The sequence below is a fragment of the Halichoerus grypus genome, chromosome 13 (assembly GCF_964656455.1).
Source record: "Halichoerus grypus chromosome 13, mHalGry1.hap1.1, whole genome shotgun sequence".
NCBI lineage: Eukaryota > Metazoa > Chordata > Mammalia > Carnivora > Phocidae > Halichoerus > Halichoerus grypus.
Window position 1 is genome coordinate 24,778,579 of NC_135724.1, and position 21,833 is coordinate 24,800,411.

At 39.7% G+C, this 21,833-nt stretch overlaps 2 protein-coding genes across 3 annotated transcripts in view; both read left to right on the forward strand.

Annotated features, from left to right (window-relative positions):
• Positions 1-21,833, forward strand: part of DYM (dymeclin) — a 340,668-nt gene that overhangs the window by 272,525 nt on the left and 46,310 nt on the right. For both annotated transcript variants that reach the window (XM_036078200.2, XM_036078201.2), the window contains 2 exons: positions 3,408-3,590; positions 15,314-15,427. In XM_036078200.2, the coding sequence (XP_035934093.1) occupies positions 3,408-3,590; positions 15,314-15,427 (297 nt within the window). The remainder of the gene's footprint in view (positions 1-3,407; positions 3,591-15,313; positions 15,428-21,833) is intronic.
• LOC118526802 (tropomyosin-like) lies at positions 109-1,135 on the forward strand. Its single transcript, XM_036078202.2, has one exon. It carries the CDS (start codon positions 165-167, stop codon positions 723-725), a length of 561 nt encoding a protein of 186 aa, XP_035934095.2. The 5' UTR covers positions 109-164; the 3' UTR covers positions 726-1,135.

Genomic DNA, 21,833 nt, shown 5'->3' on the forward strand with positions numbered 1-21,833 from the left:
GGGCCGAGCACCTGCAGCGGGAAGGTGAGGGGGAAAGGCGGGCCCGGAAGCAGGCCGAGGCCGAGGTGGCCTCCTTGAACCGTAGGATCCAGCCGGACTGTGCCCAGGAGCACCTGCAAAAGCTGGAGGAAGCAGAGAAAGCCGCTGGTGAGTGTGAGAGAGGTATGGAGGTTATTGAGAACCAAGCCTTAAAAGATGAAGTACAGATGGAACTCCAGGAAATCCAACTTAATGAGGCCAAGCACATTGCAGAAGAGGCAGATCGGAAATATGAAGAGGTGGCTCAGAAGTTGATGATTATTGAGAAGGACTCAGAATGCCCAGAGGAACGAGCTGAGCTGGCAGAGTCCTGTTGCTGGGAGATGGATGAGCAGATCAGACAGATGGGCCAGAACCTGAAGTGTCTGAGGGCTGCTGAAGAAAAGCACTCTGAGAAGGAAGACAAAGATGAGGAAGAGAGAAAGATTCTCGTGGATAAACTCAAGGAGGCAGAGACCTGTGCTGAGTTTGCTGAGAGATTGGTAGCCAAGCTGAAGACAATTGATGAATTGGAAGATAAGCTGAAATGCACCAAAGAGGAGCCCCCCTGTACACAAAGGATGCTGGACCAGACTCTGCTTGACCTGAATGAGTCAAGCACCCCAGTCCGGCCCTGCCGCTGCTCCTCCCGTGACCCCCCGACTCCACTCCAGCCTGCCCAAAGCAGCCTTGAAACCGAGGGCTGATCTCTTAACTGGAAGGCTGCTTTCTCCTTTTGCCACCTCTCCTACCCCAACCCCTGTGTCTTTTTTGCCAAACTGTCTCTGCCTCTCCCCAGAGCTTCCAGTTGGGCTTGAGGCCGAGCACCTTTGGGAACAGTGTCTAAGGGAATGTGAGCACAAAGCAAAGTGTCTTTAAAAGCATGTTGTAATGTACACATTTTATAATTATCTTTTTTGTTGTTGATGTAGCGACCATTTGTAAAACATTCCAAATAATTCCACAGTTCTGAAGCAGCAGTCTAACCCCTTCCTCACATTTGGAAAGTAGTTTTTCAGCTTAATGCATACTGCCCTCTCCACAGAGGAGGGAAAGCAGTAGGGACCCGCCTTACTGAGAGCCAGAGCCTGGATGCTTCATTGCTCTGTCCAAAGTACCAGCCAAATTAGAAATGTGGTTCCAGGAGGAGTTGGCTCAAAAAGTGGGGCTCAGGGTTTCAGCTTTAAGGTATCTTTGAGCAACTTTATTTTTAATTTTTTTTTTTCTGTCAGATGTGACCAAGGGGTGGCTTGACCCCTTTTCAGCACTGTAATGGCGCCACTCCCTTTAGATCGGCTTGCATAGTTTCTCATGAGCCGTCTACCATAATTCTGATCTTTGTGTCTCTGTATTTTCTGTGTTTTCCCCTCTCTGGCTGCCTTCAAGATTTTCTCTTTGTCTTTGGTTTTCAAAGTTTAAGATGATGTGTCTACATGTGTGTTTTTATTTTGTTTTGTTTTGGGTGGGTTTGGGGGATATTCTCTGAGCTTCTTGGACCATTGTTCGATTCTTTCATTATTTTAATGCTCAGCCATTACGTCTTCAAGACTCTGTTAAGTCCACTGTTGAACCCCTCTAGGTGTTCTTTACTGCTAATACCATGTATCTTTTAAATTCTGGCATTTACATTTGTCACTTTCTTATAGTTTTCAACTCCACTGAAATTCCCCATCAGTCCAAACATATGTAGATTCATAGTAGATTTTGTAAATCATAGTTCATTTAAATTTGTTTGAGATTTTTACTATCTTTGTATCAATCTGATACTGCAGATTACTTTGTCTCTTGGGTGTGGGTTGTTTTTACTTGTTTTGTTAGTTTGTCTCATACATTTTGGTTGAATGCTGGACATTATACTCTGTGTACATTGTACAGGCTGAGATAAATTGTGTGGGAATAAGCATAGCTTTTTATTTGCTGGAACAGATAGTAAATATTTTTTACTTTGTGGGTCATACAGTCTTTGAGGTAGATTATCTGTCACTGTCATCTGTCAATAATAGATTAATTTTTTTAATTAATATTTACATGGTATATCATTTTCCATCCTTTTGTTTTCAACCTAACTATATTTGAAGTGAGTTCTATTTGAAATTTCTTATAGGTAGCATATAGTTGGGTCTTATGTTTTTTATCCACTCTGTCAATCTTTGATTTTAATTGTTTAGAACATTTGCAATTAATGTAATATTGATAGATATGTTAGAGCTTAATTCTGCTATTTTACTCTTTTCTCTTTGTTCCCTCTTTTTAATATGTCTGTCTTGTCTTTCTGCCTTCCTGTATATACTTGAACAGTTTTTTAGAATTCCATTTTGATGTATGTATAGTATTTTTATGTGCCCCTCTGTGTAGATTTGCTCTCAACAGTATACATGCATGACTTGTCACAATCTAGTATTGTTGACATTTAACAGTTCAAAAGAAAAGTAGAAACCTTTTCTGTCTTTACATCCCTTTGCCCTCCCTGGTTTATAATATAATTGCCTTATATATTCCCTTATATATGTTGAGAACCACATAAGACAGTGTTAACAATTTTTTGCTACAACTTTGAAACATAATTTAGAAAACTCAAGAGGAAAAGGAAAGTCTATTATATTTACCTGTATTTTTGCTCTTTCCATTGTTCTTTCTTCCAAGAGATTTGTTGATTATTTTTGCTGTCTTGTAACTATTTCATGTTTAGATTCCCATAGACTGTTGACTGAGGAAAAAGAGACAAAACAATAGGCTATTTATCTGTAAATAGAAAGATTGAAATGACAGTGTAGAGAAGTGAGGTCATGTTCTGAATTAGGCACTTTTCTTGGACTTGGTAAGACCCAACCACCACTTTACACTGTGGAAGTCTCATGATTTAGGGTGATGCCACTGATGAGAAGGCCAGTAAGGATCTAGTAAGTGAGGGGCTGAGGAAGCCCCAAATTTCCTTCCAGATTGGCAAGTTTGTAATTTATTATGTTCAGTTCCTAACTGTGACCGTCTGAGTTCAAAAGATTTTTACTCAAATACTTTATAGTAAGTGATAAACCTAATTCTAAAGATTCTTGACAAAAGTCATCTAGAAGGGTTCTTTTGCATTATCTTTTCAATGTTATAATTTTATTTTTTTTTTAAGATTTTTATTTATTTGTCAGAAAGAGAGAGAGCACAAACAGGAGGAGCAGAGGGAGAGGGAGAAGCAGGCCCCCCTGCTGAGCAGGGAGCCCGATGCGGGACTCGATCCCAGGACCCCGGGATCATGACCTGAGCCAAAGGCAGACGGTTAACCGACTGAGCCATCCAGGCATCCCTAATGTTATAATTTTAAAGCAGTTACTCTTGTTCTGATTAACTCCGTGTTAAGGAGAAAAACACTGTGTGTGTGGCTTTTCTTTCTTTATTAGGCACAAGACCTGAATGTCATCGAAGAAGTGATTCGAATGATGTTAGAGATCATCAATTCCTGCCTGACAAATTCTCTTCACCACAATCCAAACTTGGTGTACGCACTGCTTTACAAACGAGATCTCTTTGAACAGTTTCGAACTCATCCTTCATTTCAGGATATAATGCAAAATATTGATCTGGTAAGTGTAAATGGAGATATTCTGGTTCTTTTTAAGTATCAAAGCAGCAAATGTTGAACAAACCTTGACGAAAACTACAAAAGTTAAAATCCCTTCTTTTTTTTTTTTTTAAAGGTTTTATTTATTTGACAGAGAGAGAGAGAAAGCACAAGCAGGGGGGAGGGGCAGAGGGAGAGGGAGAAGCAGGCTCCCCGCTGAGCAGGGAGCCCGATGTGGGGCTCGATCCCAGGACCCCGGGATCATGACCTGAGCCAAAGGCAGATGCTTCACCGACTGAGCTTCCCATGTGCCCCAAAATCCCTTCTTTTAACGTAAAGTATATTTGTAGTCTATTCTGCCATAAGAATTATTGTATTCTGTGTGTATTATACACACACACATATATTTGATAGAATTGAGATCATACCTCATAGAGTTCTGTATTCTGCCATTTTTACTTAGCATTTAGATCATCAGCATTTTTCTGTGGTATCATCAATTCTTTGATAATCTCACATTTTAACTTGTATTATGGATGTCCCAAAAGAATATTTAACCGTTATCCCATTATTGCTCATTTTGGGTGTTTTACATCTCTTACGTTACTTCATAATTCATGAAGAGTTTGTAAATGAATCTTATCTCAGGTTTTTTCAGTTATATTTTTGGCATAGTCTTAGAACTGGAATTATACTAGTTTTTACTGTCAGAGGGTATCTGTATTTTTAAGACTCAACACATGCTGCCTAATTGCTTTCCAGAAACATCGGGCAGTTTATGCACCTGTACATCATCTTATATTTACACACCTGATCTATGAGAGGGTCTGTCTCACTACATACAGTCTTGCAGCTTTGAGTATTATACTTATTTTAATATTTGTGTTTTTATACCAAAACTGGCATTTCATTATCATTTTTATGTTCATTTCTGTTCTAGTATGGCAGAACATTTTTCACAGGTCTGTAAACTTTTACTTTCTGTCCTTTCTAAAAATGTTTTTGCTAAATTTTCTGTTGCTGTATCAAGCAAACGAAATACCATCAACAGGTAGCATTCAACCCTGGAAAGCAACTCACATTTCCTAGTGGTAATTTATTTATTGTAGTAGAGCATATGAGTAGGAAAAAAATCACCCATATATAATAGGATCGTCTTATTAAATGCTAAAGATATTGTATGAAAACAGTTCTGAGGAAACTTTAAGTAGGATATTTCTCTTTTTTCCTTTTTTTAAAAATTTTAATTCTAGTATAACTGATGTATCATGTTATATTAGTTTGAGGTATACAATATAGTGATTCAATAATTCTATACATTACTCAGTGCTCATCAGGATAAGTGTACTCTTAATCTCCTTCACCTATTTCACCCATCCTCCCACCCATCTCTCCTCTGGTGACCATCTGTTCTCTATAGTTAAGAGTCTGTTTTTTGTTTTGGTTTGCCTCTTTTTTCTTTGTTCATTTGTTTTGTTTCTTAAATTCCACGTATGAGTGAAATCATATGGTTTTTGTCTTTCTCTGACTTATTTCATTAGCATTATACCCTCTAGATCCATCCATTTTATTGCGAGATTTCATTCTTTTTACAGCTGAATAATATTCCATTGTGTATACGTACCACATCTTCTTTACCCATTCATCTAGCAGTGGGCACTTAGATTGCGTCCATAATTTGGCTATTGTAAATAATGCTGCAGTAAACATAGGGGTGCATATGTCTTTTTGAATTCGTGTTTTAATGATCCCACAATCATTTCTTGAGTAACTAATCTGATTCACAGTACCAGGCACAAGAGTAAATGGAAGAGCCAACATCCCTGCCCTTGTGTTACTTACATTCAAGAAGACATTCAGTGATTATATTCTCACACAAGTATAAATATGTGAGTTTGGTCGTAAGTAAGCATATGTACGTACCTTTTTCTGGGATGGACACCCAGAAGTGGAATTGCTGGGCAGTGTGTATTATGCCAAACTGTTTTCCATGGGGTGCTACCATTTGACTCTCTGACCGGTGGTGTGTGAGAGGTTCTGTTACTTCCCATGAACACTTAGTTTTGTCAGTTTTGTGATGGCACCTCATTATAGATTTAATTTGTAATTTCTTGATTACCATTGAGGATGGACATCCCCCCACCCCCCAGTTTGGATTTCCTCTTTTGTGAGTTTCTATTCAAGTCCTTTGCCAGTTTTTCTGTTGTTTATCTTCGTGCAGATACTTGATGTGTTCTGGATTCTAGGCAGATTTCTTGATTATGTGTTAAAGACATCCAGTCACTAGCACAGCTACAGACTTTCAGACATAACTCTAAAACTCCTCTCAAAATGGTCAAGCAGATCCGATAAAATTTTCGTTTCTTTTCCATCCTTTCTTGGAGACCTGCTGCCTGCTTTCCGCCCCAGCCATGTTGCGCTCGGGTTCTCCTGCCCAGCTGCAGCATCTTCTGAGCAGTCTCCTTCACTTGGCTCCTTTGGCGGACATTGCCTCCTGTGTCTTCCTCTTTTTTGGTTTACTGCTTCACGTTGGCGGGAGCGTAGAAAAGGGTATGGGGGCGCCTGGGTGGCTCAGTCGTTAAGCGTCTGCCTTCGGCTCAGGTCATGGTCCCAGGGTCCTGGGATCGAGCCCCACATCGGGCTCCCTGCTCAGCGGGAAGCCTGCTTCTCCCTCTCCCACTCCCCCTGCTTGTGTTCCCTCTCTCGCTGTCTCCCTCTCTGTCAAATAAATAAATAAAATCTTTAAAAAAAAAAAAGAAAAGGGTAGGAGTGAGGTATATTTCATTTTAATTTTCAATTTATAAATAAACCAGCTTAGGAAGATTTTTACTTGCTCACAGTCACACATTCAGAAAGTCATAGAGCCAGGACTCAGACCAGGCAGTGTGATGATAAAGCCCATGCCCGTGTTTGTAATCATCAGGCCTAACTACTGTACCCCTTCGCTAAATGTTCTCACAGTTTCTCACTCACTGCCTGAAAACATCTGGCCATATCCACAAACCTGGAGACTTCACCATTTACTTTCTCTCTCAAAATCACTTCTGATGTCATATCAGTCTTTGTTCCACCAATGATAAAACTGAGGATCCTTCTTAGTAACAAGGTGATTAACAGTTGACATCCTTAAAAATACCTTGGAAAGACCATATTAGTTTTTGAAAAGACACACAATAACCATGAAAAGGGTTTAAACTACCCCCATTCAAAACTCTTAGTCTCCTTTGAAAGACGTGAAGATCAGGATGAAGGTGAGGAAACAGAAGGGACCTCACTGTGTATCACACGGTATGTGACCATGTGGAAATGGAAGCGGGGTGTTAATTGGACTTACATCCAGTGCTCACTTGCCTTTGGCTGACAGAAGAATGGGCCATTTACACTTTCAGGGAAAGTGTTCAGGGAAAAGGGCATCTTATGGTAAACATTTGGCCATATGCTGTTATGCGCTTCTTAAAACTAGACAAATCAGGGGCGCCTGGGTGGCTCAGTCATTAAGCGTCTGCCTTTGGCTCAGGTCATGATCCTAGGGTCCTGGGATTGAGCCCTGCATTGGGCTCCCCGCTCGGCGGGAAGCTTGCTTCTCCCTCTCCCATTCCCTCTGCTTGTGTTCCCTCTCTCGCTGTGTCTCTCTCTGTCAAATAAATAAAATCTTAAAAAAAAAAAAAAACTAGACAAATCAATTCCTAAATGTTGTTGAGCACCTGCTAAGTGCTAGGAATGAGGCTAAGTACTTTCATATATATTATCTCTTTTTTTCTTCTTTTTTTTTAAATTCTTCTTAAACCAGTAAACAGTAAAACTAGGTATGATTATCCCACTTTATGGATAAGAAAACCAAGATGTTGAGAGACAGTTTCTCAGGTGATTTTCACACAAATCCCAGCCTAAGAATCATTGTCTTAAATGATGATTACATATTTGTGTAGGTCCTGATTGTGGGTTATTTGCATATACGATATCTCAGTGGACCCTTAAACCCTCTCTGTGAGGGAGGCCAAGCAGGGCTTGAGAGGAAAAATCGTTGGCCCAAGGTCACTCAGCCAGTAAGTCACTCAGCCAGGCCTTGAAGTCTTCAGATTAGAAACTCCGTGCTTTCAGCATTCACTTGGATAAACCTAAAGCAAGGTTTCAAATGAGCAGGTTTTCCGGCAACTTTTTGTTGAATACTGCCGTCCAAAATACTGCAGGCACAATGGAAGCTCCTTCAGAAAACGTTTTAAACTCTTTTACATATTTTGAAAAGAATGCCGTGATAGAGATATAAATAACCTCTCTACTTTTTGCTTCTTTCATCACTTTGCCTTCCCCTTCCCTGCCCTAAATGCCCCTGAAATTTGGCTCAAGCAAGCCTTTGCTCTATCTTTTTTTCATGGAGTTAACCTTGAAAAGTATTGGTAAAGGAGACTATGAATTACTGTTATTTTTAGCTGACAGGGAGTTCAGAGTTGATATTTTTCATTAAGACATTCAGCATTGCTGAATATCTGAGACAGGAGGGATAACCTTGGAGCACTTTTAACTTCTGCAGATCCTTCCAACATGTTTTCCAAATGACCAAATTCCTATTAACCACTGCTATATAGCCCTCCCATCTACCCCATAGGTGACATGATCTGGCTGAATTAAGTAACAAGACAATAGAATTGTGACACCAAATGAGAGAAGATGTGAAAGGAATTTCATGGCTGAATATAAGTAAAGAGCAGAAGCAATGAACAATAACAGTTGTGTAGTGTGTTAAAGGCAAGAACTATTTTTATCTCTGGACGATGTAAAATTCATGTTAGATTTTGTGTATTTCCAAGCCCGACCATCCTTACTGAGCTCCAAACTAGTGCATTCATTTGCCTACCTGACAATCCCACAAATGTTGAAGAAGGTTAAATCAGAATTCAAAATCAAATACAAAATGAACTCTTTCTTCTGCAGTCTTCCTTATCTCAGTAAATGACATCAATATCTACCGAATTTCTTAAGCCAAAAAAAGAAGAAGAGGAATAATGAGTGCAGGTTGGAATAGGGGTAGGAAATTGCAAGTCCAAAGAGCACAGTCAGAGAAGGCCTCTCTGAGAAGGTGCATCTGAGCTAAGACTTGAAGAAGGTAGAGTGTTCCAGGCAAAGAGAACATAGGGGTGGGATGGGGGCATGTCTTTGTCTCCCTTGGGAGCAAAAGGTAAACCTCCTTACTGACCATTATAGAAGATTTGGGTTCCCTAAGCTCAGAGTTCTCTTCCTATAATATCCCACTACATGTGAGGGAGTCATCCGTCCCTCATCACACCACCTTTGTGCAGATTGGGGCTTGAGGAACCCATAAAAAAAAAATGCTAATGCTCTGGTCTCTGCTCTTGTTTGACTAACAGCTGTCCTTCATCACTGACCCAGAAATCTCCATATCCTTTCAGGATCCACAAAACAGTGACTGACTTGTTAACTTGCAAGTAGGGCAAAATTCTTCAGTTTTTGACAATGTGAAATGGTATAATATTATTTGAAGGTAGACTGATAAATGCAAGATGACTATTATAAACTCTAGGCCAACCACAAAAAAAAAGAGAGATAGAACTGGTATGCCAAAGATGGAGATAAAATAGAATTATAAATTATATTTAATCCAAAGGCAGGTGGGAAAAGCAGACTAAATAATAGTGGAACAAAGAGAAATGACAAGCAGTGTGGGAGACTTAAATCCAGTCATGTCAGCAATCACATTAATGCCTCAATTAAAAGAGATTTTCAGTTGGATAAAAAGTAAAATCTATGTGCTATCTATAAGAAATTAACTATAAATAGAAAGAGCTAGGTAGGTTAAAAGTCAAAGGCTGAAAGAAGTTTTACCATGCAAGCACTAATTAAAAGAAAGCTGGAGTGACTGTATTATCAGCAAAGTAGATTTCATTGAAAGAAGCATTACCAGAGATAAAGAGGGACACCATGTAATGATAAAGGGGTCAATTTAACAAGGAGACGTAACAGTCTCAGATGTGGATGCACCTAACAACAGAGCTTTCAAAATATGCATAGCAAAAACTGATAGAATTGCAAGAAGAAATTGGCAAATCCATAATTATACTTGGAGAAGTCAACACTTCTTATTCAGTAACTGATACAATAAATAGAAAATTAGTAACAATACAGAAGACCCAAACAATACTACCAACTTGATTTAATTGACATTTATAAAACATTGTACCCATCGTCATCAGTGTACATGGAACAGTTCCTGAGATAGACCATATACAGGACCATAAAACAAACCTCAACAAATTTAAAAGACTTAAAATCATAATAGAGTATGTCCTTGGACCACAATGAAATTAAACTAGAAATCAGTAAGAGAGATATCTGGAAAATATCCCCAAATATTTGGAAAGTAAACAGTATACGTATGCATCAAAGACAGGAGGCCAAAGGTAAAGAGAACATATTTTAAAGTTAGCAATTTGGTACTATACAGTGGCTGAGTGAACATAATAATTTTTTAAAAAGTTCAAAAAATTCAAAACTAAAAAAATAAAATAAAGATGGAAGGAAACAGCAAAAATAGTAATAATAGGGGCGCCTGGATGGCTCAGTTGTTAAGTGTCTGCCTTCGGCTCAGGTCATGATCCCAGGGTCCTGGGATCGAGCCCCGCATTGGGCTCCCTGCTCAGCCAGGAGCCTGCTTCTCCCTCTCCCACTCCCACCCTGCTTGTGTTCCCTCTCTAGCTGTCTCTCTCTGTCAAATAAATAAATAAAGTATTTAAAAAAATAATAAAGTTAGTAAAAAAGAAAACAGTGTATCAAAATTTGTGGGATACAGCTAAAGGGAAATTTATAGTATTAAATGCTTCTATTAGAAAAGAAGAAAGGTCTTAAATAAATAAGATTCCACATTAAGAAACTACAAAGAGTAAATTAAACCCAAAGCAAGAAAAAGGTAAGAAATAATAAAAATAAGAACAAAAAATCAATGAAATTGAAAAAGAAAGAAAAGAAAATCAGTAATACCAAAAGCTGGTTATTTGAGAGAGAAAAAAACCTAATGCTATAAAACTGATAAATTTGTAGCCAGACTAATCCAAGAAGAAGAAAGAAAACACAGATTACCAGTATCAGGAATGATAGCGGGAACATTGAAAGGATAATAAGGTAATATTATGAATAAGTTTCTGGCGATAAATTTGATGACTTAGATGAAATGGACAGATTCCTTCAAAGGCACAAACTTTCAGAGCTTACTCATGAAGAAATAGATAATCTGAATAGTTCTATATCTTTAAAAGATACCAAATTAATACTTAAAAATTTTCCAACAAGGAAAACTCCAGGCCTGGATGTCTTCACCCTTGAATTCTACCAAAGAATTTCTTTAAGAAATTCTTTAAGAAAGAAATACTACTATTTCAGTACAAACTCTTCCAGATAATACAAGAAGAAGACATACTTCCCAACTCATTTTATGAGGACATTATTACCCTAATGCCACTCCTAAATAAAGACCTTACAAGAAAAGAAAATTATAAGTCAATATCACTCATAGACCCAGACACAAAAAATCCTCAACAAAATATTAACAAATCAAATCTAGCAATGTATCAGAAGAATAATGCAGCATGCTCAGTTATCATGCATCCCAGGAATTCAAGGCTAATGTAATTGACAATATTAAAAGACTTAAAGAATAAAAACCATACGATCATCTCAATACATGCAGAAAAAACATTTGTCAAAATTCAGCATTCTTTCATGATAAAAGAAAACTTTGCAAAGTATGAAAACTTCCTCGACATTGTACTGTTTAAATTTTCTGGAAATAATAAAATACAAATTTTTTTGAAAGAGGAAGGTTATACATAAATTCACCAAGTAAAAATAGAAGAGTTTTAAATTGACCCTCAGTAATGTATTAAACTGATAATGATCATGTTGGTTTTAACCAGCAGACTTCCCTGGAATTTACTTTCAGTAGATCATGCTTGCTACTCCTGTCTGGTTTGATTTATCTTTAAGTTTCACATGTATTATAATTGTTTCCTATGTGGTAGGTAGGGCAGCTTTTTCATTTTATAAATGAAGATATTGAGATAACACCTAATGATAATGACAGAAGCTGACATTTCATGAGCCCTTACCGTGTGCCAGGCATTGTTCTTTGCACTTCGAAGGTATTAACTTACTTAATTCTAACAGTACCCCCTCCATGAGGCAGGCACTCTGTCTTTCCTCATTTATAGATCAGGAAACTGAGGCATAGAGAAGTTAAATAACCTGTCTACGTTTATAAGCAGAGCTGGGAATTAAACCCAAGCTTCTGACACCTGGTAGGTGTTCTAAACCACTGCATGATGCTGCATGTGGAAGAACCTGAGTTCTATAAGACAGGTAGCTCGTAAGTATCAGAGGCAGGACCCAAACTACGCCTTCTGACTTTGAGCACTTCACAGTCTACACTACCATGATGTCTAATCTGTTTAATTACGCCTGTTTAATCTGCTTCTTATTCTCCAATTACATTGTGTCTTTCTTGAAAATATCTATTTTCTTTGTAAATCTTCTAGAGATCTCTCCCACTGAATAGGTTGTTAACACATGTATTGATTAAGACACAAAAACTTGAGGAAAAACCAAGAATCAATGAGAAAACACATGTGTATTTTACTTTTCAAAACATGTTTATTGTCTTTTATCAAAGAAAAGAAACCTGCTTAGCTCTCTACTTTTACCTCTTGGAAGAGTGGCCATTTAGCAAGCAAGAATGCCTGTCTAATACATACCCTCATCTACCCTACAAAAGCTTCTCATTTCTTTCTTTTTTTTTTTTTTTTAAGCTTCTCCTTTCTATAAATCTGTGTTCTAGTGATCACTCACAGGTTTCATAATAAGTGGTTAAATGTGATTTTGACATTACTCAAAGGGTGCAGCTGATTAATCAGAACATGACTTTGGATAATTACTGTTCACAACTAATAGCATAATTGAAGGTAATGTGCTGTACTTAGATTTCAGGAATTGTGGCCAAATATGGTGGGTGGAGGGAAGCTGTGTAACACCCACAGAGAAGAACCTTCCTCAGAAAGGTTGCCTTTGAATTGCCCTAACATATCATTCATTCCCATTTCGCTAAAGGTTTCACTCTAAATTTTTTCTATTATTGACTGTATCTTCTGCAAACATTTTCAGAGGGGAAAAAGTTCATCAATCTTAACAATTCTAATGGTTCCTATGAAAGTTGATAAAAGCCACCTGTTAAAGTCATTATCACTAAATACACTGTTGTCTACAGAATTCTAGCTGTGTGATAGGAAATATAAGTTGTATCTTTGAATAAATTGTTTCACATTCTTTGCTAGTGTTGCAGCCTGACTGCAAATGAAATTTGGGGCTACACAACTTACACCCTTCACCTCAAATATTCTCCATTAAGAAAACTAAGCCTTTTGTTACTCAAGAATTGCTGGAGACCGGGGTGCCTGGGTGGCTCAGTCGTTGGGCGTCTGCCTTCGGCTCAGGTCATGATCCCAGGGTCCTGGGATCGAGTCCCGCATCGGGCTCCCTGCTCGGCAGGAAGCCTGCTTCTCCCTCTCCCACTCCCTCTGCTTGTGTTCCTGCTCTCGCTGTCTCTCTCTATCAAATAAATAAATAAAATCTTTAAAAAAAAAAAAAAGAATTGCTGGAGACCAACATGGTAAAGTAAGAAGGAACATCCAAGTACCAGTCCCACTCTGGACACTTACCTGGCTAACTTGGGTCAAGCTGCTCTCTTTCTGATCCTGTAGAGTCATCAGTAGGACAGAGCTTTTATGAGCTCGTTGGATTGTGATGAGGATTAATTAATAGAGGAGGACATGGTCCATAGTAAACATGCAGTAGATGTCCATTCCCTTCGTTTTTGATACATAAATTTACTTCTCTCCTGGAAGTTGGTAGTTTTATCATTTTTTAAAGTCGTGTGCGTTCAGATTCAAGAACTGAATATCAGCTTAGGACATACAAATGAGAGCCAGTTTGAAAAAAGGAACTTACTTAGAAACTGAATCTCTTGCCTACTCCACAGCTTTTCCGGTGGGAACACGAGTTCCTTGAGGCTTAGAGGCAAGTCTGTGTAGACCACAGAGTGAACCAAAGTAGATTCCCATTGCATTACTTCCTTCTTTGATGATGTGACATGTCAGTACTCTTTCGCGGTGGTCTGAAGTATCCGTGTTTGAACATTGTGCAGGCTACTTAGCTTTGATTATACACATTTTGTTTTCTCCATCAGCAATCTCCAAAGTGGATGGGTGCACATACCCCAGAGGTTGCACCCACAGTCCATAGAAGCATGGGAAGATAGATCAGAGCTTTTCTTTCTTCGTCTAAAAATAAACAGAATGAGTTTTCCTAATTCTTAGTATCGGCACGGGCAAGCTGCCAGGCTTTAGCTGTGTCAGCTGCGGTGCTCCGGGTATCCTGAGGAGGAGGGGGCTTCTCAACCTGGAAGGCTTGGCTGGCACACTCACCTTTCATTCACTTATAGGTCCTTGTATGTTATTGATGGTTATAATATCGAGATTTAACTAAGTAAACCCTCTAAAATGGAGGATTGGTATGGTTCCTGCACAAGAACCACAAATCAAGGGTAGTACAAGTACACGTGACAAGAAGGAAATGGCAGAGCTGATGTCCCCCTCATCCTAGAACAGGTGCTACATTACAGGGTAGAAGTAGTGATGAACCAGTCTCATCTCAACAGAGCCGGATGCACAGAAATTATCAAGCAGCATGTCTGCATTATGGATTTGGGTTTACTATGATAAACAGTGTTCTTACTGTGACCAATACTGTGTTTGCTGTTGATAATGTGAAGCCTTCAGGATTAGTAAGACATAGGATAGCTAATCATCCAGGTTAGTTTTAATGATCATATTTTAATGAGTATAAAAAACTATTTTGTTTCTATAGTTAGGTAATCTTTTTAAACTACCTTTTGTCTTTTACATATAAAATAGAAAACCTATAAATGGAAATGTTTAATTTTTTAACAAAACATTTTTATATTTTTGCATGTCTGACTATAAATACTTAAGTGTTATTCTCTTGAATAAAAAAAAAGATGTATAGTCTTCTTGATTATTAACATCGTGATCTTAAAATGATTTCCCTAAAAAATAATGACATTCTTTTAGTTTTGAGGGACAGTGTTGTGTTCAGAAATCTCCTGTGTTATTAGCATCTTGCTACACAGTTCAGGCTGTGCTGGGACATGAAACAAAGGAAGTTCTAGCTTGTTGTTCATTATCCCTGTTGCTCAGGGATAAGAGTGTGGTGAATAAATTAAATTCATAAATGATCCCCCAAACATCATTTTAGCCATTAGCTTCAAATTCCTTTCTCATTAAGCCTTTTTTTTTTTTTTTTTTTTTTTTGAGAGTTACTAGTAAGCCTCAAAATTGACAGGTTTTAAGCTTTAGCTTTCTCTTCCCACCTTCTGAGGGGGGCTGCCGTCTAACTGAAATCTAAATAAACGAGAGGTGAGGCCGCACCTTGGAAGAGCAGAACTCCAGAGGCTTGCCGAAGCCACAGTGTGGGTCGTCAGCCTGGAGTGGTCAGAAGCAGGCTCTGATGCAGTCATCAGACCCCTTCAGACAGGCCCGCGCAGAGGAGAGCTCAGGAAGTCAAGCCAGGTCACTCTAGGAAGTGGGACCACCATGTGAGCAAGGCACTTCCTGAAGACACGGCTTGTACATCTACTTGTTTAAAAAAGAATACTTTCCATTCCAGGTGATCACCTTCTTCAGCTCACGATTACTGCAGGCTGGAGCTGAGCTGTCAGTGGAACGGGTCCTGGAAATCATCAAGCAGGGGGCTGTCGCGCTGCCCAAAGACCGGCTGAAGGTAAGACCGGGGAAGGAAACGCGCACTGGGGGATCGCTTGGGCTAAGCGTTCATGTCTGAGCAGGCTCTAGTCCGAGTCGCCCCACTTACTAGTACTTGTGCTAGAAAAGACTCTTTAAATACTGCCTCCTCTGCTTCGTACTGGTACACAGAACAGCAATGCAGAGGGGGTCTGACAGTCTTCCCAAAGAAAACAGCCAAAGAAGGACTAACACATTCATATACTGTGAGTAATTCATACACTGTGAATAAAGAAGCACCTTATTTTTTTGGACCCAGTGAAATAGTTCGGTCTTATAAGTATCAGGGGTTGATGGGAAGGCACTGCTGGTGGAGGTGATGCCCACACGTGGTGTGTACTCAGTGCTCCGTGGAGCTCTAGTGTCTTAGTTATTAACTCATTCCAGCCTCACGAGCCTTAGAGGTAGGTAGTGTGTTGCCCTAACTTTTCAGGTGCACAGAGAGGTTAATGACTTACCCAAAACCACACAACTAGAAAACTGTGGAACTGAGAGATTCATGCTCAGGCAGGCTGGCTCCAAAGTCCGCGCTCCGAATCCCCACGCTGTTCACTGCCTGCCTGCGTGTGTCTCTGGAAAGAGAAGCATTTCTTGGATAGGTAGGGGAACTATTGTATCTTAAGAAGGCATTTCCAGGGGCGCCTGGGTGGCTCAGTCAGTTAAGCTTCGGCCTTTGGCTCAGGTCATAATCCCAGGGTCCTGGGATTGAATCCCGCATCAGTCTCCCTGCTCAGTGGGGAGCCTGCTTCTCCCTCTCCCACTGCCTGCCACGCCCCCTGCTCGTGCACGCGCTCTCTCTGCAAATTAAAAAAACAAAAACAAAAACGCACTTCCATTTGCATGTCAGTGTGTTTCCAAAGTGATCTCATGATATAAAACTCGTACCCAAGACTAATTTTCTCATAAGAAAAGATGTGAAGGGAACATTCTGCAGGGACACAGGAATATACAGCGCTATAGCCTATTTTTGCTTTAATGCTTCTTGTTAATGTTTGCCTTCATCACCTCTAATTTTTTTTAGAGGGCTCATTCCTAAATTAAAAACACAGGGCATCCTAGTGGACGTGTGGCCTTCTTCATCACAGTGTTTTATCACAACGAACTTCTGTCCCAGAGTTACTGTTTGGGGGGCCGTGTTTCCAGCACTATCACAGAACAGCACTGCTTATGAATGCTTGAGAGAGATAGATTGTGGTAGGAGAGGAAAATATTTTCAGTTATAACAACAGAGTTTGTAAAATAATAGCACGTGAGTCATCATAACCACTTAGAGCATGGGAAGGACAAGAGCAGCGGGGTTCGTGTTCATCAGCTGGAATGGCACCACCGTGTGGCAGGAACATGAACACTGACTACAGCTCCCCAGACCTTCCCGCTTGGACTTGCCGTGCTTCCTGACAGTTCTCTAAATGTAGGGAATTCATATGGTTTCCACTCTTACATAAAGTAAGACTTCAGAGGGTTTTTTTGTTTTGAGGGCATGTGGGTGTGCATGCGTGCTTTTTCCAGTTTACTTGAACTACTCCATGGGAACCAGTACAGAAATCCATGAAGATTGGAGTGGCTGCTTCCCGGAAGTGGTGGATCTTGGTGTCTAAGCTAAACCGAAAGAGAAGTGGAGCTATCAGGAGGCTGGAAGGAGAGGGGCACAGAGGCATCGGGAAGGGGATTTGAATGCCAGCGAAGAGCGGGTACGGTGGAAGTCATGGAGATGGGGCTGAAGAACAGTATATTTAGACTGAAGACGTCAGAAGTGGAGCACATCTCCGTGATGACACGGTCTGGCTTTGGCCATGAGCGAGGGGCCGAAGTGCTATGCCTATGAATGGAAGTCAGTGTGGTTGAGCCAGCTCATGAATGGGAAGCCGAGGATGGGTCATTCACATAGGCTTCATAGTCCCTCAGGGTAATAAGCCATGGGGTGGCAAGAAAGACTGTGAGCCAGATGCTGGAGTCCATAGGACCAGAGCCTGGAAGGCAGTAGGTGGCAGCTGCATGGACCAGAGGAAGCTAGTACCAGCCTCATAGGAGCAGAACTTTCTGTTTAAGGGTAGAGGAATAATAGCCAGGAAACAATCATGAACCAATAATGAAAGCAAAGCACCAACCCCACCTCCAGACCCTAAAGTCTGGAATGTGAAAGAATGAGCAGCATCTAACTTCCAAAGGCTCCGGGGGAACCAGAGTCCCAAGGGGAGAGCTGAGTTTCACTTAAAGAAGTAAGGACGGAAGACTCCATGCAGGCACTGAGAATGTAGGGATATTTAACAAGCCTGAAATAGATGTTCCGAAGAGCACTGTAGGATATGGGAGCAACGTGGCTGAGCATCACATTAGTAAACCAAGCTGTGTGCAGAAGCAGGCGAAGTTACTGGAAAGAACCTGTAATTCAAGTACGGTGAGGAAGAGAGGTTGTATAGCCTGGAGAAGAGAGGACTTCGGGAAAATAGAAAAACTGTGTTCAACTACTTTAAGGATGATTCTGTAAAAGAGGAACTAAGCAGTTCATTGTAGGCCAGAGGACAGTGGGTAGAAATTGAACCAGGACAGGTGTTAGTTCATCCTAAGGAGATGTTTCCTGACAACGTAAGTCACTCAGCAGTCCATACGTGGCTCCGTGAAATCACAAAATAATCACCATAAAGTCTGGATGGTAAGTGTAAGAAGAGCACCAGATGGCAGGGCGACTCAATTCCATAACATAGGAAAAGCGGTTGAAAGAATTCCTATTCTAAAAAGGTAGAGAGGATGATCCCAAAGATCTCCTGCAATCCTTAAGAGTCTAGACTTCATCTTTTAAAATTCCATGAAGAATTTTTGTAGAGCAGAGCTCTAGTAATATCCTCCTCCTCTTCCAAACTATCTAGAGGTCAGTGCCCTGTTGCTACCAGATCAAGTCTGGAGCCCTTGGACTGGAACGCTAGACCATGCACAGTCAACCCCCAGCTGCTGTTCCAGTCTTTGCTCTCCATACTTCCCTTTCCCCCATCCAGTGCTCCAGCCAACCAGAATGATCTCTGTGCCTTTTGCTTCTTCTTTCCTGCATGTTTGGAGTTTGGATTTGCTTACCCAGTTCTCTCTTCCCAGTATATCGGTCCCTCACCCCTTTGCTTTTTGCTTATCCAAATTCTAAGTATTCAGAGGCCTTGCTGAGTTTGAGAACTTCTGTGGAACCTTTTCTTTTACTTCTCACCGTACATAGGCCTCCCTCCTCTAAATGCCCACAGCATTTGATACTTAATTTGGTGGGAATCCTATCCTCTTCCACCCTGTAAGTAGTTGTTCAAATGTTTTCTCTCTCCCACTCAACTGTGACTTCTTTGAGAAGAGGGGTCGTGTCTTGCTTATGTGCATCCCCTTGATGCCTAGTTCAAAGTCTTGTACTTAGTAGTTACTTAGTAAATGTGATGAGAAGATGAATGAAATGCTCTAAAGAGGAAATGGGGACTTGTTAGAAGCACCACACTAGATGGTAGATACAGCCATGGACAAAATAGGCAAAAATGCCTGTCTTCATAGAGCTTATTTTTGGGTGGGGGAGATAATCAGATAAGTAAATACAATCAGATAAATAAGTAAATAAGTAAGCAGATAATCAGATAAATAAGACAAATAAGTAAATCAGATAAATGAGACAATCAGATAAATAAAATGTTTGCTATTTTAGGTAGCAGTAAATGACAATCATAAATAAGTAAAATGTTTGCTATTTTAGGTAGCAGTAAACGGGAGGAAAAATACAGAGGAGAAGGAAGACGACAGTGTTAGGGAAGAAGCAGTTTTGGATGGGGTGGGCAGAAGGTATTTGAATCTGTGCCACTTTGCTATTTTTTGTTTTATATTTTCTTTTAAAATAATTTTAGACTTACCAGAAAAGTTGCAGAAACAGTAGATATAGTTCATGTAAACCCTTCATCCAGGTTCCCCTAATGTTAACAACACATGTAACTATAGTACAAATATCAAAACTAGAAAATTAACATGAGTACCATACTATCACCTAAATTACAGACCTTATGTAATTTTTACCAATTTTTTTCTCCTAGTGTTCTTTGTTCTGCTCCCCAGTGCTATCCAGGATCCCACTTGGCATTTAACCGTTATGTCTCCTTATTCTCCTCCAGCCTGTGACTGTTCCTCAGTCTTCCCTTGCCTTTCATGACCTTGACAGTGTAGACAGTTCTGCTCAGTTGCTTTGCAGAATGTCCCTCAATTTGTTTTTTTCTGATGTTTTCTCATGATTACACTGAAGTTATGAATATTTGACAAAAGTACCCACAGAGGTGATGTTGTATCCTTCTCAATTCATAGAATCAGGAGGTACGTGATGTCAATATGTCTCATTACTGGTGATGGGTATCCTTGATCATTTGGTTAACATGGTGTCTACCAGATTTCTCCTGTGAAAAGTCACTGTTTTTCCCTTTGTAATTGATAACTGTCTTGGGAGTGAGACTTTGCTAATATCCTATTTCTCCTCAAACTTTTGCCCGCTGATTTTATCATCCATCAGTGGATCTTACCTGCACAGTTATTACTCTGGTGTTTACCTAATAATAATTTTGTATTTTGTCTATAGATTATAATTCAGCACTATCACTTACTTACTTTGTTGCTCAAATTGTTCTAGCTTTGGCCTGTGGGAGCTCCTCCAGGTTGGATCCGGTGTCCTCTGACTTTCCTCCTTCTTGTTTTGAGCACACCTTTACTTTTCTGTAGCACAAGATATTTCCTGCCCCAGTCCTGGAATCAACTACTTCTCCAGTGAGCTCTGGTTCCCCCTTCTTTTTCTTTTTCTTTTTTTAATAAATGGTATTTTGGAAACAAGACCTGAGCACTAGGCCACCTTCTTAGAGCTTTATGTACCCTTCCACTTGCTCATCCTTTCCCCATCTCCTTTCTGTTCTGTGGACAGCCAGTGCTTCCTCAATGTGCTGTCAGACCAGGTATTTTTCTTCTTTTATATCTATCCCTCCCCTATGATAAACCTTAGCTCCTTTCTTTTGGCTTATTGCTCACTACTCATGTCTTCAGTCCATTTTTTCCTACTCTTTCCAATCCCAGATTTTATTTTCTAATTCTTTTGGTGAATGCTCCTGGCCCAAAGGCCCCTCCATGGGCCATAGCAGATACTGAAAGTTAATTAGTTCACTACAATACTTAAAGTGAAGTGAATTATAGTATACAGGCTACATGTTTGAATGTTAATATGTTGCTCCTTCATTATACTATATTCAGAAAAAAAGTCTTCTCTGTATTGGAGACAGTAACATATAAATGAAAATATAACTTTGTTTTTCAGGTTTATGGCTAAAGGGAGAGATTAATTGATTTGTGGGAGGTCCCAGGCCATTTAACTCTTATTTAGACTAAGATCCTATGGAGACCAAGGTCATGGAGAAATCCCTTAAGTGGGCCAGTTCATTTTGTTCTGAAACATAGCAAGAAACTGGACTTCTGGGGCGCCTGGGTGGCTCAGTCGTTAAGCGTCTGCCTTCAGCTCAGGTCATGATCTCAGGGTACTGGGATCGGCCCCGCATTGGGCTCCCTGCTCAGTAGGAAGCCTGCTTCTCCCTCTCCCACTCCCCCTTGCTTGTGTTCCCTCTCTCGCTGTGTCTCTCTCTGTCAAATAAATAAATAAAATCTTAAAAAAAAAAAAAAGAAAGAAAGAAACTGTACTTCTGACTCCAGCTTACCATCTCACTTTGTGGTTGCAGGAGGGACAGATGATGGAGGAGGGATGATTTAGTTTAAAAAAAAAAGAAAGAAAAAGCAAGAAAACCATCCCCAGTTCTAGAAAAGAAACTAAAGTTATATTTATTCACAGATGGTGAGTCATCCTCAGTTGGTTTAAATGATAACACATTATTACCACAGATGTTACCAGGAAAAAAGAAGCTATTTATCTTTATAATCAAGTCTTATCTCAATTATTTTAATCATCTTTTTGGATTGAGTGTTTATAATAAAACGAATCACTTAAAACCTCTAGAGTTTAATTCATAGAATACTGCTGTATCTAGAGTTGATTGAAAATTCAAGCTGTGTGTTGAATAATATTTGTATTATACAACATGACAGCACATTATTTTGCCTTTTGGGTGGTTTACTAATATATACTGATAAAATAATTGCCGGGTATGTAATAATAGCTTTGTATGCAAGATTGATATAAAAGAGGTTGTTTGAAATTGGAAATGCTGTTTTAATAAGGTCTTTATGAAAGCGTGGACTAGTGTGCAGTTTTTGATTTGTTCTTTCTTAAAATATAAATTAAACACTAAGAAAATTCAGAATTCTTTCCAACTACCCTTTGGGTTGTTAAGAGGGCACAGTGCTCCTTACTCATGAGAAATAGTCAGCTAATGTCAACTGAAGATGAGCCA

Coding starts and splice junctions, on each gene's coding strand:
- LOC118526802 (XM_036078202.2), top strand. CDS start 165: ATGGAGGTTATTGAGAACCAAGCCTTAAAAGATGAAGTACAGATGGAA.